Genomic DNA, 14,747 nt, shown 5'->3' with positions numbered 1-14,747 from the left:
TTTCATTCTGATGAGCTTTTTAAAGTATAAATACTCTGGGTCATCTATATATCCACCATGATGGGATTTTAGAGGCAGTGTTAAAAAGTTAGGATCTAGTTAATACCAGTGTTACTTTGTCTCAGGATAATAAGAAAAAGGAGCAGATAACATGTAAATGACAGATTCTTGACACAGGAAGCCCATATGAAATCACAGCACATGATGATGAATGTTCCACAGAAACTGGAATAGAGAAGGTAGTGGGGAAACTGGACCACCATCACCGTGGCACAAGTTTGCTAAACTTAGCCACAACAGGGTGCACCTCACTTAAGCTGAGGTGACAATTTTGCTTAACAACACATCATGTGCAAATGAAATTAATATTGTTAGTTTGTTTTGGATTTTTTATCATTTATCAACTGTTTTAGGTTTTGTAATTATATAAAAGCAGAAAGAGTGCACCTAGTTTTATATTTGTACTTATTTATTAAAAAACAGAATTCATTTAATTCAAATTCAGAGCTCGGTAATTATCCAAATTTAAGAAAACTGTCACTTCAATTTACAGTCTTTGGGAGCCAAGCCCATTAAGGACAAAGGAGGAGGCAGGAAAGGCCAGGCTTCTTGGGAGCCCAGCAAGATGCCACTAAAGTAACAGATGGGCTTTTACCTTGAATTCATTCTGAGGCTCTAAGAGCAGTTACTTGCTAGAGCACAGCCACAGTAGCAGCCCTGATGGAGGTGAGGACAACCTCTCTTAAAAGATTTAAATGTGGATAAGTTTACTTCGCCAGACTTTGAGACTATCAAACCTTTTAGTCTTAGAACCACTTTACTTATTTTAAGTGTTGAGGACCCCAAAGAGATTTTACTTATGTTGTTATATCTACTGCCATTTACCATATTATAAGTTAAAAGCGAGATAATTTTAAAATATTAATTAATTAAAACACAATAAACCTACTACAAGTCAACATGAATAACATACGTTTCAGGAAAAATAACTTTCAAATAATAAATTTAGTGAGAAGAGTGACATTGTTTTTGCCTTTTTGCAAACCTCCTAATGTCTGGCTTAGCAGAAGTCTTAATAGAAGCTGGCTTCCCACACCAGCTTCTTCAATCTGTTACATGTTGTTTTGTTTATAGTATATGAAGAAAATCCAGCCTCAAACAGCTATACAGTTGGAAACGATAGGAGTATTTTAATAGCCTTATCAGATAATTGTGGATAATCTTCTTTGATAGTACACCAAAATTTAACAACCGGTAGTGAGTCAGGAGATAGATGGGCCCCAGGCTGGGCAGATGGAGTTCATCCGCTGTGGACAGATACTCAAAAAGAGCAGGAGGGAGGAGAAGCTAAGCCCTGCCCAAATAAGACATAAAAGACCACCTATTCCTCATTCTTGAAGTCAAGGAGACCTTCCTGATTATACATACACAGGAAAGCTCTCTGGAGGTCAAAAGGGAGGGGATCAATTTATAGTAAGCAATGTCAAGCTACCTCATAGGCCTCTTCACTGGAATCCATCTAGGCTAAGACATGCACGTATACACATCAGAGGACGCTGAGATAAACTAAATATAGACTCAGAATAAGGCAGTGATGATTGGCCAAAGGAAATCCGGAAGAAATGCCTCATAAAAGTGATTTAAATTGCCATGAGGGCAAGCTCTCTCTCTGAGCCCACCCATGTGTCTATCCACACGTACCCTTTGGCCTCCTAATAAATACTTTACTCAGAGAAGGCAATGGCAACCTACTCCAGTACTCTTGCCTGGAAAATCCCACGGATGGAGGAGCCTCGTAGGCTGTAGTCCATGGGGTCGCTAAGAGTCGGACACAACTAAGCAACTTCACTTTTCATTTTTCACTTTCATGCATTGGAGAAGGAAATGGCAACCCACTCCAGTGTTCTTGCCGTCTATGGGGTCGCAGAGTCAGACACGACTGAAGTGACATAGCAGCAGCAGCAACAAACACTTGACTTGCTTCACTACTTTCCATCTCTACATGGAAATTCACTTCTACACAACTGACTGGCTAGAACCTTGTCACCGGCCACTGGTCCCTGGTGGTCTAGTGGTAGGATTCAGTGATCTCACTGCCGTAGCCTGACTTCAATCTCTGGCCAGGAATGGAAATCCTGCTTCAAACTACTGCAGGCAGAGGCTATCCAAGAGCAGCAGTTTCTTCAAGGTTAGTGGAATCTGATACTCCATCAGTGAACTTTTCTTATCCTGTTACATTACCATCCACTGGTCTACGTTAACACTTTGAACCACTCTTTAACCCAGGCACAATTTTTATAACACCAAGCATTAACTTGGAAAATACTGATTCAATGATTTATGCAAGTATTCCAAATATTGACATATTTCATTACAGAAAAAAAGTCACTCTTTAATATCACCTCTAACTGCATCAGAAAATTCTGTAAATGTTATGAAGTTGTCAAATTCATGGAGGCAGCTATAACTTTACCCGAATTCTAATTTTTGCTTGCAAGCCCAAATTTTATCATTGGCAACAAATACAGTGTTTTCTTTCTTGAAGTGATAGGCTCACTTCATTTTTAAAGAAAATATCTGCCAAATTCCCAAGCCTGAATAATCACAGTTTGTCTGTCAGTTGTGCAAATAAAACTAGTATTCTACAAATAATAAAGCTAGTGCAGCATGCAAGTCAAACAGGGATACAACTACAGTTCCTCACTTTGATAAACAGCAGAGGTGCTTTATGCATACTGCTTATTTCTTCACACAGAATATTAAAGAAACTTGTATTCAAGTAATAAACACGGACATTCTTCAGTGAAACTGGCTCTTCTCTTTTTATCTTCTTTTCTTTTACAAGCAAATGCCTGGCTGTGAAGAATACACATACCAGCAGTTTTATACACCATCTTTGACTTTGGCTTTGGCACCATCAGTGCAAACGTCAACCCAGTCTTAAAAGGCCAAATAACATCTTAGTATTACTATGAAAATTGTTTCGACTTTGTGGAACACCTGAAAGGGTCTCAGGGACCCCCTCCATGGGCCTTTAGACTACACTTTGAGAACAGTTGCAATAGACTCTGAATAACCATTCTGGGTATCTGAGGAAGTGGCATGACTTTCCAAACCAGTATGCACAAATCAGGGTAAGAATATAAAGTATTTGATTTCTGTCTTAGAAGAGCAATTGAATTAACTCTACAAGGGTAATGGTTAAATTAAAGGCACAGCAATGAGTCTCTGGTTTCCCAGGTGGCACAATAGTAAAGAATCCACCTGCCAATGCGGGAGACACAGTAGACGTGGGTTCTATCCCTGGATCAGGAAGATCCCCTGAAGTACAAAATGGTATTCATACTTCCAGTATTCTTGCCTGGAAAATTCCATGGAGAGAGGAGCCTGGCAGGCTATAGTTTATGGGGCTGCAAAGAGTCAGACATGACTGAGCATGCACATGCAATGAGTCTCTGATTTGAAGATAAGTGAGGGAAGGCCAAATGATCCCTTTTCTATCCCCTTCTTCCTTTTCACCTTTATTTAGCTCTTCTCTCTCCTTCCTATATCCCCTGACCTGGGAAAATTAAGGGGCTTGCTTGGCAGAATGAACTTAAGCCAGGGGTAACCAATTCAAATGCCTCCAGGGGTTAGTCATATAAAGAGTAAAGAGCCTCACCTAAAAGAATGTGGGTCCAGTGTTGCCAAGTCTTAGTTTTTTCAAAACGCCAGAAATCCAAATTTTTAAAAAATTTTTAAATGTTGGCAACCAACTAAATTTAAAAAAAAAAAAAAAAAAAACAACCCATAAGGAAACAGCATGAGTCAAACAAAGTATACCAGCGATCAGCTTATGACCTCCACTTTAAGTCATGAAGCGAATTGAACTAAATTAAAGTGAAAGACTGGAAAGAGAGATGGGAAACCTCACGTATGTTACCTTGCTTACAAACTATCTCCCTTAAGATGCCACACCAGGGGTGAGAGAAGGGAGAGATTAACTGGGTTTCTGTAACCTGGCCAAGGAATAACAAAGCAAGTCACTCTGTACCATATTGAGAGTTAGAATTTCAAAGATTGTTTGCATGGGTAGTACAGAACAGATTATCATCAAAATAGTATACATTTTAGGGGGGAAAATGGGAGGGAGAAACACCAAGTAAAGAGAGTACCTACTCTATGCTAGACTGTTTTGAATGTGACACATTATTTGTGTACTTGTTCACTGCCTGTTTTAGATACAATCCTAGGGCAGGACTTTGTCTTTTGTGTTCACCACGGTACCTTCCCCTCACTGCCTGGCACCTACACACAGTGTCTGAATACACAGCATGTGCTCAATAAATATTTCTAAAATGAACGAATGAATCACAGTATTTTTTCATTATACAGACAAGTAAACTAAGACTGAAAAAGAAAATGCTACTTGTTCAAAATCATTCAGCTAGTGAAAACAGGGGTAGGAAATGAACCAAAACTTTTGTGTTCTTTCCATGAATTTTATCATCCAAAATAAAACTCAAGAGCAATTGAATTCGTTGTGCTATTGGATGAACTGCCCTCAAAGATCCTGGCATTCTTCCCTTTACATTTTGCTATTCTAAGTTTAATGGCAGCAGGGTTTTCCATCCTAGCTTCCAACAAAACTGTTAGGAATGCATTTGCCACATAGAACAATGAGATTAAAAAAAAAATCTATCCAACACAGAAAGGAAGGACTCTTAGTCCTCGAATTATATTTATTTTTACTTTGTAATGAAGAAAACCTTGTGTGGTCCTATGAATTTTCCCATAAATGCCATATTGTGGGTGTATCAAAAACTACTGATAAAAGCAAAAGCAAAATAAAACAAGCAAAAACTCTGAACCTGGTGTAGTTTAAACTGGAAACCACACGTGCTGATGGTGCATAAATTGGTACAATCCATTTGGAAAAAATATACATACATATAGCAACATAAAATGAATCATAAAAATGTTCATACCCTATAATACAGTAATCTCACTCCTGGGAATTTATCCTAGACAAGTTATTCAACAGAAGAAAAAAGCAACATATACACCAGTGTTCATTGCATCATTTTCTCCAATAGCAAAGACCACAATGAGAACAATAAGAAAGGGGAAAAAAAAAAGGAAAACACATGAGAAAATTATAGCATGGGCTGAAGATAAACTACTAACTGTTAAAAATAATAATCGTGAATACTGGGTAGTGATAGAGAAAAAATGTAATAGTATTAAACCAAAACAGAATACAAAGATTTGTGTACCATGATCATCAGCTTTGCAGACAGCTATGTCTCCATGTGAATAACAACTGAAAGGTAATAATCAGACGTGAAAACAGTATTGTAAGGTATTATAATTTGAGATGTTTGTACTTATATTTTTTCAAATTTTTCTTTCATGTTTTATTGTCTTTTCTATGACATGTAAGTTTTAAAATTCTTTCTGAAGTAAATTTGGATCTGAGTTTTTCTCAAATTCTCACTTAGAAAAGACATCCTGACTCCCATCTTAAATTAACAATCCTCTACTTGAAAAAGGAGAAAGAAAAGAAAGCGAAGTCACTCAGTTGTGTCCGACTCTTCGCAACCCCATGAACTGTAGTCTGCCAGGCTCCTCCGCCCATGGAATTTTCCAGGCAAGGATATTGGAGTGGATTGCCATTTCCTTCTCCAGGGGATCTTCCCGACCCAGGAATTGAACCTGGGTCTCCTCCACTGCAGGCAGACTCTTTATCATCTGAGCCACCAGTGAAGCCCCTCTTGAAAAAGGAGGGCAACATAATATTTCCAAACGAACGACTCTAAAGATGGAGAGCAAGAAAGCAAGGCTGGATGCACCCAGGCTGTTGTTGCTGTCTGAAGGATCACTGATGAAATCAGGAACCCAGAGAGGAAAGGAAGAGAAAGGGACCACCAGGGTCTTCTTCAGGGTGGCAGTGTGTTCACAAGGCCGCCTGGAAAGAGGGCTGAGGGAGTGAAAAGGTCAGCACCGCAAACACCTGCCTCACCAGGCTGCTGCCAGCATTGTCTCCCTTCTGCTCATTTCGCAGGCATTTTCTGAGGCCCTGAATCTCTGAGGAGAGTCCACATGTCTGAGATGTCACAGGCCATGCTCTACTTCAGAAGAGATGTCACAGAGAAAGAGGCCTCTCAGGGGTCATGTCCACGATCATGCCCCCTGTGCCTGGTGACATGAGGTCACCCAGTACCTCATGTCTAGCTTCTACTTAACTTTGCATATACAGAATTTAGCTTTGTTAGCTCTCTCAGAGCCGGCTGACCCAGGGAAACTGACCCACGCTGACAAACCCCACAGGAGCCTTATGTTAAAGTTACATGATTACCCTGGGAAGAAGAGGGAGCTGGCTAGAAAACCAAAAGCAGACAACTGTCCAGGGCACTCTCCCTACCCTGGAGATCAAATTACCAACAAGAAGAATGTCAGGTGAACACAGAACCCAGCCAGTGCTGGACCGCTCAGGAAGGCCTTCCATTCAGACAGATGGCCTGAGGGATAAGATGTAGCCCGTTTGTAACCAAGAAACCTGACACAACTATCCAGAAGCAGTGTCCCATCAACCACTCTACCTCCACGCCCTGGGCTATCTTGGTCCTTGCTCCAATTCCTATTTACTAGACACTTGAAGGTGACCTTTCATTCCCCAAACTCTGCCCAGCTTACCTCCATTCACAGACCATCTTACCAAGGGTCATTTCCAGGTAGCTCAGCTCATTACCTGTGCACTTACAGGCCACTTTTGATGTCAAACAGAGGATGATGTCTCTTACGCCTTGCCCCCAACTCTCAAGGCTCTTTCTGCTGGTAGACAGTGTGTGAATAAGGATTGAAGGAGTGATGAAGACCATAATGCTGTGAGGTCAGAGGGAGTGATTACTGAGGTAAAAGCAGATCTGAAGAAAAAAACCTAAGGCTAGGCCTAGGCTCTGAATAGCAGCTGCTCTGTAGCCTCTGGCAAATCAGTCAACCTTCTGTGTCTCAACTCTCTCATTCATACATTGGGGCTAATAGAGTTGCCCACTCAGGCAGACATACTTTGTAAACTGCAAGGTGTATCTGGCTATTCTTACAGTGGACTGGAATGTTCTTGAAGAAGCAGAATGTAAGGTAGGATTTCAAGGTTGAAGAAACTTCCAGAGCATCTGGTTAGGAAAAAGATAAGTACTCCAGGCATGAGAAATGACACTAGCACAGGAAAAAAGGTGGAAGGGATGTACTAAGTTTGGCTGCAGCAGAAAGCTTGTGTAGGGAAAAAGCTCAGGTTAGTTTGGAAAAGCAAGTGGGCTGTATTCTGTAGCTAATAGGGAGTTCTGTTCCAAACTTTTTTATGAAGTGAAAGCATGAAAGTCATTTTGGAAAGATTAACCTGACAGAGGTGTGAAGGATGGAGGGATTGGAGGAGGATGAGAATGCAGACAGGGTGATCACAAGAGGGTGCTGAACTCCAGATAAGAGATATGATAAGGGTGTTAATGAAAGCTGTGCTTTTTAGCACAAAGGCTAAAAAAGGAGGATAGGTATAGAAAAAACAACATGATGACAATGTATTAGAGGAAAAGAATGTTTGGGGACAATTTTCAAGTCTCCCTGACATCACTATATAGGTTGCCAAGGCTGTGCACCAAGATATAGAATAAGGAAGGCACCAGTGAGCTGGAAAAGAGTCAAGTCTTTGGACTTGTCTATCTAGTTTATCTTAGAATGGCTGAGACACTAACCAGAAATTAATAATAAGTGAATGATTATGGAGCTCAGCAACAGAGATGTGAATTGAAGCCACTCAAGATAAATTCACCCAAGACTGTGTACTATGAAAAGTTAAGAAGGGGACAGGCAGAAGGCTGAAGAACACCAATATTTAAATGGCGGATAAAATTAGAAGAACCTGAAGGGAAGACAGAGGAAGGCAAGAGATGAGCTAGAAAGAGAAGTCAAATGGGTAAAGTAAAACAGAAAAAACAAGTGGTATGAGGAAGGGGCCATTCGGTTTGGTGTCTGGTTAATTGATGACATTGGTAAGAGCAATTTCACTAAAATGGGGCTGAGAGCCAGACTGCAGTGGATTGAACAATGAATGGGAAGCTAGCATTAACAGGATTTGTTAACTATTCTTTCGGGGAGCCTGGCTGAAAAGGAAAGAGGAGAGGTAATAAACAGAAACAAGGAGAATTTAGGATACTTTAGCTAAACTATATTTTAGCTGAAGGGAACAAGGCACAGAAAATTCGCACACACAGCACATACTAGAGTTAACTGAGGAAGGTGATCCTGAACACTGGTTAAGACTTAAAACGGGAAATACGCCTCTTCCACTTTAGTCTACAAAGGGAGGTGAGGACAGGTGCATTCATTCACTTAAGGATCATTTGTTGAACACGTACTTCATGCCGGGAGCTAGAAGTGCCTGGGTAAAAGAAAACAATCCTCCAGCCTTTAAGGAATTTGGTATGGTAGGAAAGATAAACACGGATCAACAAGTAGAAGAGTTTTGCGGTAGATTTTAAGGTGGTAGATTTTAAGCACAGTGGGGAGAAGTAAGCAACTATAACTGAATGAGTCAGAGTTCTACAAGAGGAGACTCTTGCAGAGAGTCCAGATCAAGGAGTGGTTCTCCGGGCCAGAAGACGAGGTCATGAGCATGCTAAGCAGGTTCCAGTGAAAATTAAAATGGACGGGTAGATTTACAGTCTGGAGAACAAAGGACCCTAAAGCATCCTGGTGTAGAGGTCCCTAAAAGGAGCTTGTTTAAACGGAAATGCCCAGGGACAATGGCACAAGGGCAAAGGAGAAAGGAAGACCTTGAGCCCACTCAGGAGTGTGGGCCGAGCAAGTCCCAGAGGGTGGTAGAGACATCTATGAAGACTTGAAAGGGAGCAGAGAGAGAGACCGGGTGGGCACACTGAGGGTCAAATAGTCCCTCAATGCAGCAAGCAACCGCTACCGCCCGGGCCAAGACGACCTCCAGAAACACAGCGAGAAGCGCGGGGTCGCTCAGGTATGGGGCGGTTGGTGAGGAGCTGAGAAACACGGTGGCCCCGGCCGACTCCGGGGCCTTGGCGCTGGGAAAAAAGCCCGGCCCAACAGAGCCGCAACCGAATGCACTTTAAGGCGCCAAACCCCGCCTTCCGAGACAGATATCAGCCTCTGAGCGCGAGCGCCCGCGGGACATCACAGAAACGATACACGGCCCACTGCAGCCTCCGGAACAGCTCTGTAACTAACAGGGAGGCCACCGGAAAAAGAAAACGCAAGACCCGGAGTCGCGCGAGACCCGCGACGCCAAAGAGGCCCCGCCTGCGACCCTGCCTCCCAGACAGGAAGTGAGGCGATAACTCCGCCCCCGTGCTCGATAGATCGCGAGACTTCGGGGAGGCTTTCCTCTTTCGTCTAGGCCGCCGACATGGTAGGTGGTTCGTGAGGATGGTCCGCGTAGTCGTAGTCTCAACCCGCGAGCTTTACTCACCAAGCACTCCAGCCATCTACTCCCGAGCTTGCCCTGGTCTTCTAAGGCTGCGCAAGGCCAGTCGCGGGGCGGAGTGGCCGGCATGGGCCCGGAGCAGGGCGGGGAAGCGAGGGCCGCGTGTTCATCCAGGAACTTGGATTCTCGAGACACGCGGGCCGGGGCGCCCGGGCTCTTCCCTGATGAGGCCGCACGGTTCCAGGCGTGGCTGTAACCTCAGTTTTGCTGACGGCGCCACGGAGCAAACCCCTAGGCTTGCGGGTCCCTCACAGACTGGCAAGCTTTCGCCCCCTGCCCCGCTTCTCTTCGGCCTTCTCACTAAGTACCTTTTCCCATACAGCCATCCAGACTAAGGAAGACCCGGAAACTTAGGGGCCACGTGAGCCACGGCCACGGCCGCATCGGTAAGTGCTGTTTCCCCATTCTGGTCGACCTTGGACTGTCCCTGCCGGCTGCTTGCTTGTCAGTAGGTAGCTAAGTGAAGTGGGTTTGTCAGAGCTCATGCGGTCGAGTTGGATTGAACTGGATCATTAGCTGTTGGCTTTTTATTTGAGAATCTTCTGTGCTCCTGTTACAGAGAATGAGTTGGGGGGTTGGAAATGGAACGAGACCCAGTATTGAATTGGTTGAAGGCATGAAGTACTGTGTTAGTGTTATGTGGAACACTGCAAAGTGATATTTATCCCAAGAGTCTTGAATGAGCAACATTGCTGGAAGAGATATTAAACAAAGGCCCAGAAGTATGGGGAAATGCTTTTACTACAATAATATTGACGGGTTGGAGAAGGCTATTTTAGCCATGTAGCTATGTGTTCCTGCAGGCAAACACCGGAAACACCCGGGAGGCCGAGGTAATGCTGGTGGCATGCATCATCATAGGATCAACTTCGACAAATAGTGAGTGGTTTTCACACTGTCCTACTGACACTACTAGTTTGGGATTTAGGGGTAGAGGGTAGGTAAAGAAAGACTTGAGCGGGAAGCAAGTCTCACTACTCACGAACCTTGTCTATTGCTGGTTTTTCTCTAGTTTATGTTTGATGTGAGCTGAACTTGTCATCACTTGTCGAGGCTAGAGTCACGCTTGGGTATCCACTGTTGCCTTAGTGTGCTAGAGTCCTCGAAGAGTAACTGCTGACCTTATTCACTGGCTGTGGCCCTTATGGCATAGTCAGTCACCAGGTTAGTGACATGCATCAGGTCGACTTACACAGCCTTTAGATCTGTTTATGCCCACAGTTATCGGGGTGGTATTAAAACTACTTGTTAGGAGTCTGGTGTGATAGGAGGGTGTAGAAGCTCTCAAGTGACCTGAATTCTAGTGTTACGATTTGTTTTACTCGACAAGTGGAGTTCCTGCTAGGTTGGTGTTCTGCACAAGTGAACAGTGTACACTGTAATGGAGGGAAATGGACTGTGAAGATGGAAAACATAGCTCAGTTGGAGTGAGGTAATGAAAATGGTTGCCTTGTTTTCCCAGTCACCCAGGGTACTTTGGGAAAGTTGGTATGAGGCATTACCACTTAAAGAGGAACCAGAGTTTCTGCCCGACTGTCAATCTTGATAAATTGTGGACCTTGGTTAGTGAGCAGACACGAGTAAATGCTGCCAAGAACAAGACAGGAGCTGCTCCTATCATCGATGTGGTTCGATCAGTAAGTGACTATTTTTACCTTTTATGTGCCTTTCAAAATTCTGCATAATACACACCCAGCTACCTACTAGACAGTCCATTCAGTAGAACTTCCATGGGTAGGCACTGAACAGAACTGAACTCTTGTTCAGTTGTGATCATGTAAAACCTTTGAAGAGTGATACTTTACTCTGCTTCATTTACTTCATTTTTCACTTGAATTTTTATCTGATCAGATATCTTATTCCTACTGTCAATACCCTGGTTTCCCATCCGAACATAAGTAGTAATTTACTTTAGCTGGCTCTGGTCTGTTTTACACAAGACTACAATGAGGCACAGCCCTTCACCCTTCATGTTCTAATAAAATACAGTCCTAATATGTTCAGTTGATATTTAAGGCCAAACATTATCTGAAGAGATCCCACCCTGCACCCCAAAAAGGCATTTTTGTATATTATTAGGAGTCTGGTCCTTGTGTTCCTTACCCTCCATGGATATGGAGGTAGTCAGAACCCTGAGGAGACTTTGAGTAAAGTTAAAATTGCCTTTCTCAGCCTGTTCTTTGAGCAGTTCTGATGACCCTGGCTTCTTGGGACATTATTAGAAATGTGATTTTTTTCCTTTTTTGCTTATCAAGTGGTAATTGAATAGGAAAAGGGGGTTTGAGCTCTGTCCGAGACTAGAGTCACATCCCGACAGCTTTTGTCCTGGTGTGCTAGAGTACTCGGATAGAACCTGCTGGTCTTGATTCACTGGCGAGGGCAATCGGTGCCCCCGTGAGTGCCCAGATCAGAAACATGCCTTCCCTGGCTCCTAGATGGAGTGGATTGACAGGACTCTTTCTTTATATTCTTGGTGACTGCCGTGGTGCATTATAAACCCTTTTCTCTGTTTTTCTAGGGTTACTACAAAGTTCTGGGGAAAGGAAAGCTCCCAAAGCAGCCTGTCATCGTGAAGGCCAAATTCTTCAGTAGAAGAGCTGAGGAGAAGATAAAGAGTGTAGGTGGGGCTTGTGTCCTGGTGGCTTGAAGCCACATGCTGGGAAATTATTAAATGTTAAGTGCTTTTCTCTTCTGGTTTGAGTGTAGGTTCTTTCGCATTTCTATCTCCCTACCTGTACATAAACCCACCTAGTAGATTCTAGAGTACGGGTATTAGGACCTGGGTTCCTCTGCCAACTCCCCTCAAAGTACCAAGAGGTAACACCAGCACTTACAGGCCTTGGCTGGTTACATAATTTGAAGCTTCTCACTCAGTGCGGATACCTGTTGATAAGGAAACTTTATCTGATTGTTGAAAGGTCTCCTAGAATTGTATGTTCTGAATTTACAGTGAGTGGGAGAATGTGCCTTTAACTGTTCCATGGAGCTCAGGGAGCAGAAACTCAGTTATGATGTGGAACGTTCTTTACGTACAAGATCTCTGGGTCACCTTGGAAACATGTGACGGTGATGGGAGTGGCTCTTGGGAACTTACTTTCTACACCTGACTTATTTATCTCAAACCAAACTGTTGGAATGGGGCAACATGCCAGGGCTTTATAAGAGTGGTTTGTGTGTGCTTAGTCGTATCCCACATTTAGCGATCCCATGGACTGTGGCCCTCCTCTGTCTGTGGAATTTTCCAGGCAAGAATGCTGGAGTGGGTTGCCAGTTCCTACTCCAGGAGATCTGTACAACCCAGGGAAGTTACTCATGTCTCTTGCATTGGCAGGTGGATTCTTTACCACTGCACCACCTGGGAACCCCATCCATGGTTTGGATTCTAGAAATCAGTTGTCAGAACTCAAAGATCCTTGTGCATAGGAATCTTAAACTTTAAAGAGATACATCATGAAATGCTAATAATTTTCCTTCTGGTTTGAAGTGTGTCTTGTAGAGAAATTAGAGGGATGCTAAAGGGCTTCCCTGGTGGCTCAGACAATCTGACTGCAATACAGGAGACCAGGTTTGATCCCTGGGTTGGGAACATCCCCTGTAGGAGGAAACGGCACCTCACTCCAGTATCTTGTCTGGAGAATCCCACGAACAGAGGAGCCTGGCGGGCTACAGCCATAGGGTCACAAAGAGTCAGACACGCCTGAGCAAGTAACACTTAAGACAGAAACCAGAATCAGGTTTTCTAGAGTTTTGTATCTCCTGCAAAACCAAGATTACCAATGCTTGTGTGCCGACAGGACCCTCTTAATATTATAGTATGTTATAATTTGCTATAGTTTGTTTCCCAAGATTTTGAAGGTGTTTTTGACCCGTCATAAAACATGGGGTAGAAACGTGACCAAAAGAATAGTTAAGGTGGCACTTAAGCTTACTAAAACTGTACTTAAAGGTTTAGTCTGGTACAGGGTTGTATTGCTCTGTGGGGTCATAAATGGGCCGGGAACCATGACTTTCTGTGGGACTAGTTTGTCATGACAGCCTTTACAGGATATTGGGGATGATCAAGTGTAAAGAAGCACAGTGGAGGAAATGTGATTGATTTATATAATGGAGAGTTAATGGTCAGGAAGGCACTTGGTTGGACAAGCTAATAACTTATTGACATAACATATTGGTACTGATGGGGAAAGGTAACAGTGGGTTTTAATGTCGTGGAGGCCTTAAAATATGGAAACTTTGATTTCTGCTAGACACTGAAGGTATAGAAAAGTGTCTTAAGATTCAGGCCGGATTTGAATAGCTGTGTGACTTCTTAAAGGGTACTGAGCACACATGCACCTACCTTGGAGTATTGTGTGGATTAAGTAAAATAGAAAGCATTTACTAAACTTCTGTGCTCAGTTATTGGTACGGAACATATAAGTGAACTGTTACTGTCACCCAAGTGACAAGTCAGTTAACCTTGGTGTGATTGAGTCAGTGGGATTTAACCACAAAGAAGAGCAAATGTGCATTTAGGAAACCCAATTTGGGAAGGTTAGGCAAGTTGGGAGGTGCTGTGTGGGAGATGAGCCTGGAGCAAACAGGTACTCTGGCCAGGCTGTGACTTAGCTGAGGGGTACAGTGGAAGGTAGGAGGCAGGACCATGAGGATGGAAGACAAGTCGGATTCAGAAGACATAAGGAGATAGATAAGACTTGTGACTGATAGGGGTGGGGCTGGCAGCAAAATACGGTTTGGGGAGGACAGATTTGTCAGTAGTCTATGGCTAGCTTCTTTCCCAGTTTCATTGCTAGTATCTTGGAGCATAACTCCTGAAACTAGGTGGGATCATGCTCATCCCAGTCCTCTATAGAGGTGCTCCTGTTGGGTACACTAAATATGAGTCAGTACAGCCATTCTAAATAGGGAGACTTCCTCAAATACCATGCCATCCCATCTCCAGGCCTGGAGAATACAGCTACTGATGAGTGTGAGCTGCTCTGTGCCTCTTGCTCGCCATTGTCTACAGTTAAGGTAACCAAGGAGGTCCTCTGATTGCTAGTAATACTGCCAAAGGAAGTAGTGTGACTGGTGGAAAAACAAACATGCCCCAAGACAATGAAGAGCGACCTAGTGCTCCCTGCAAGGAGATCCAACCAGTCCATTCTAAAGGAAATCAGTCCTGAAAATTCATTGGAAGGACTGATGCTGAAGCTGAAACTCCAGTACTTTGGCCACCTCATGTGAAGAACCGCCTCATTGGAACAGACCCTGATGC

The 14,747-nt window shown here is 43.4% G+C and overlaps 1 protein-coding gene and 2 non-coding genes across 5 annotated transcripts; all 3 read left to right on the top strand.

The window, feature by feature from the left end:
* Window positions 1-8,785: 8,785 nt before the first annotated feature.
* Window positions 8,786-12,184, top strand: RPL27A (ribosomal protein L27a). 3 transcript variants are annotated; one of them, XM_069554482.1, is made up of 6 exons: window positions 8,849-9,007; window positions 9,147-9,415; window positions 9,813-9,876; window positions 10,294-10,369; window positions 10,953-11,127; window positions 12,009-12,184. In XM_069554482.1, the coding sequence occupies exons 2-6, from the start codon at window positions 9,413-9,415 to the stop codon at window positions 12,135-12,137; spliced, it is 447 nt and encodes a 148-aa protein (XP_069410583.1). In that variant the 5' UTR covers window positions 8,849-9,007; window positions 9,147-9,412; the 3' UTR covers window positions 12,138-12,184. The 3 variants fall into 3 exon arrangements, with proteins under 3 accessions (XP_069410582.1, XP_069410583.1, XP_069410581.1); XM_069554481.1 differs by having other exon boundaries at window positions 8,786-9,415; XM_069554480.1 differs by lacking the exon at window positions 8,849-9,007 and having other exon boundaries at window positions 9,397-9,531.
* Window positions 10,538-10,667, top strand: LOC138421442 (small nucleolar RNA SNORA3/SNORA45 family). The gene has a single exon (XR_011249518.1). It is a non-coding gene; the product is annotated as a small nucleolar RNA SNORA3/SNORA45 family (small nucleolar RNA).
* On the top strand, window positions 11,781-11,909 carry LOC138421443 (small nucleolar RNA SNORA3/SNORA45 family). Its single transcript, XR_011249519.1, has one exon. It is a non-coding gene; the product is annotated as a small nucleolar RNA SNORA3/SNORA45 family (small nucleolar RNA).
* Window positions 12,185-14,747: the final 2,563 nt, after the last annotated feature.

This window comes from Ovis canadensis, chromosome 15 (assembly GCF_042477335.2).
Source record: "Ovis canadensis isolate MfBH-ARS-UI-01 breed Bighorn chromosome 15, ARS-UI_OviCan_v2, whole genome shotgun sequence".
Classification (NCBI taxonomy): Eukaryota; Metazoa; Chordata; class Mammalia; order Artiodactyla; family Bovidae; genus Ovis; species Ovis canadensis.
Note: the sequence above shows the minus strand (reverse complement) of the source record. Positions and strands in the feature narration are given on the sequence as shown.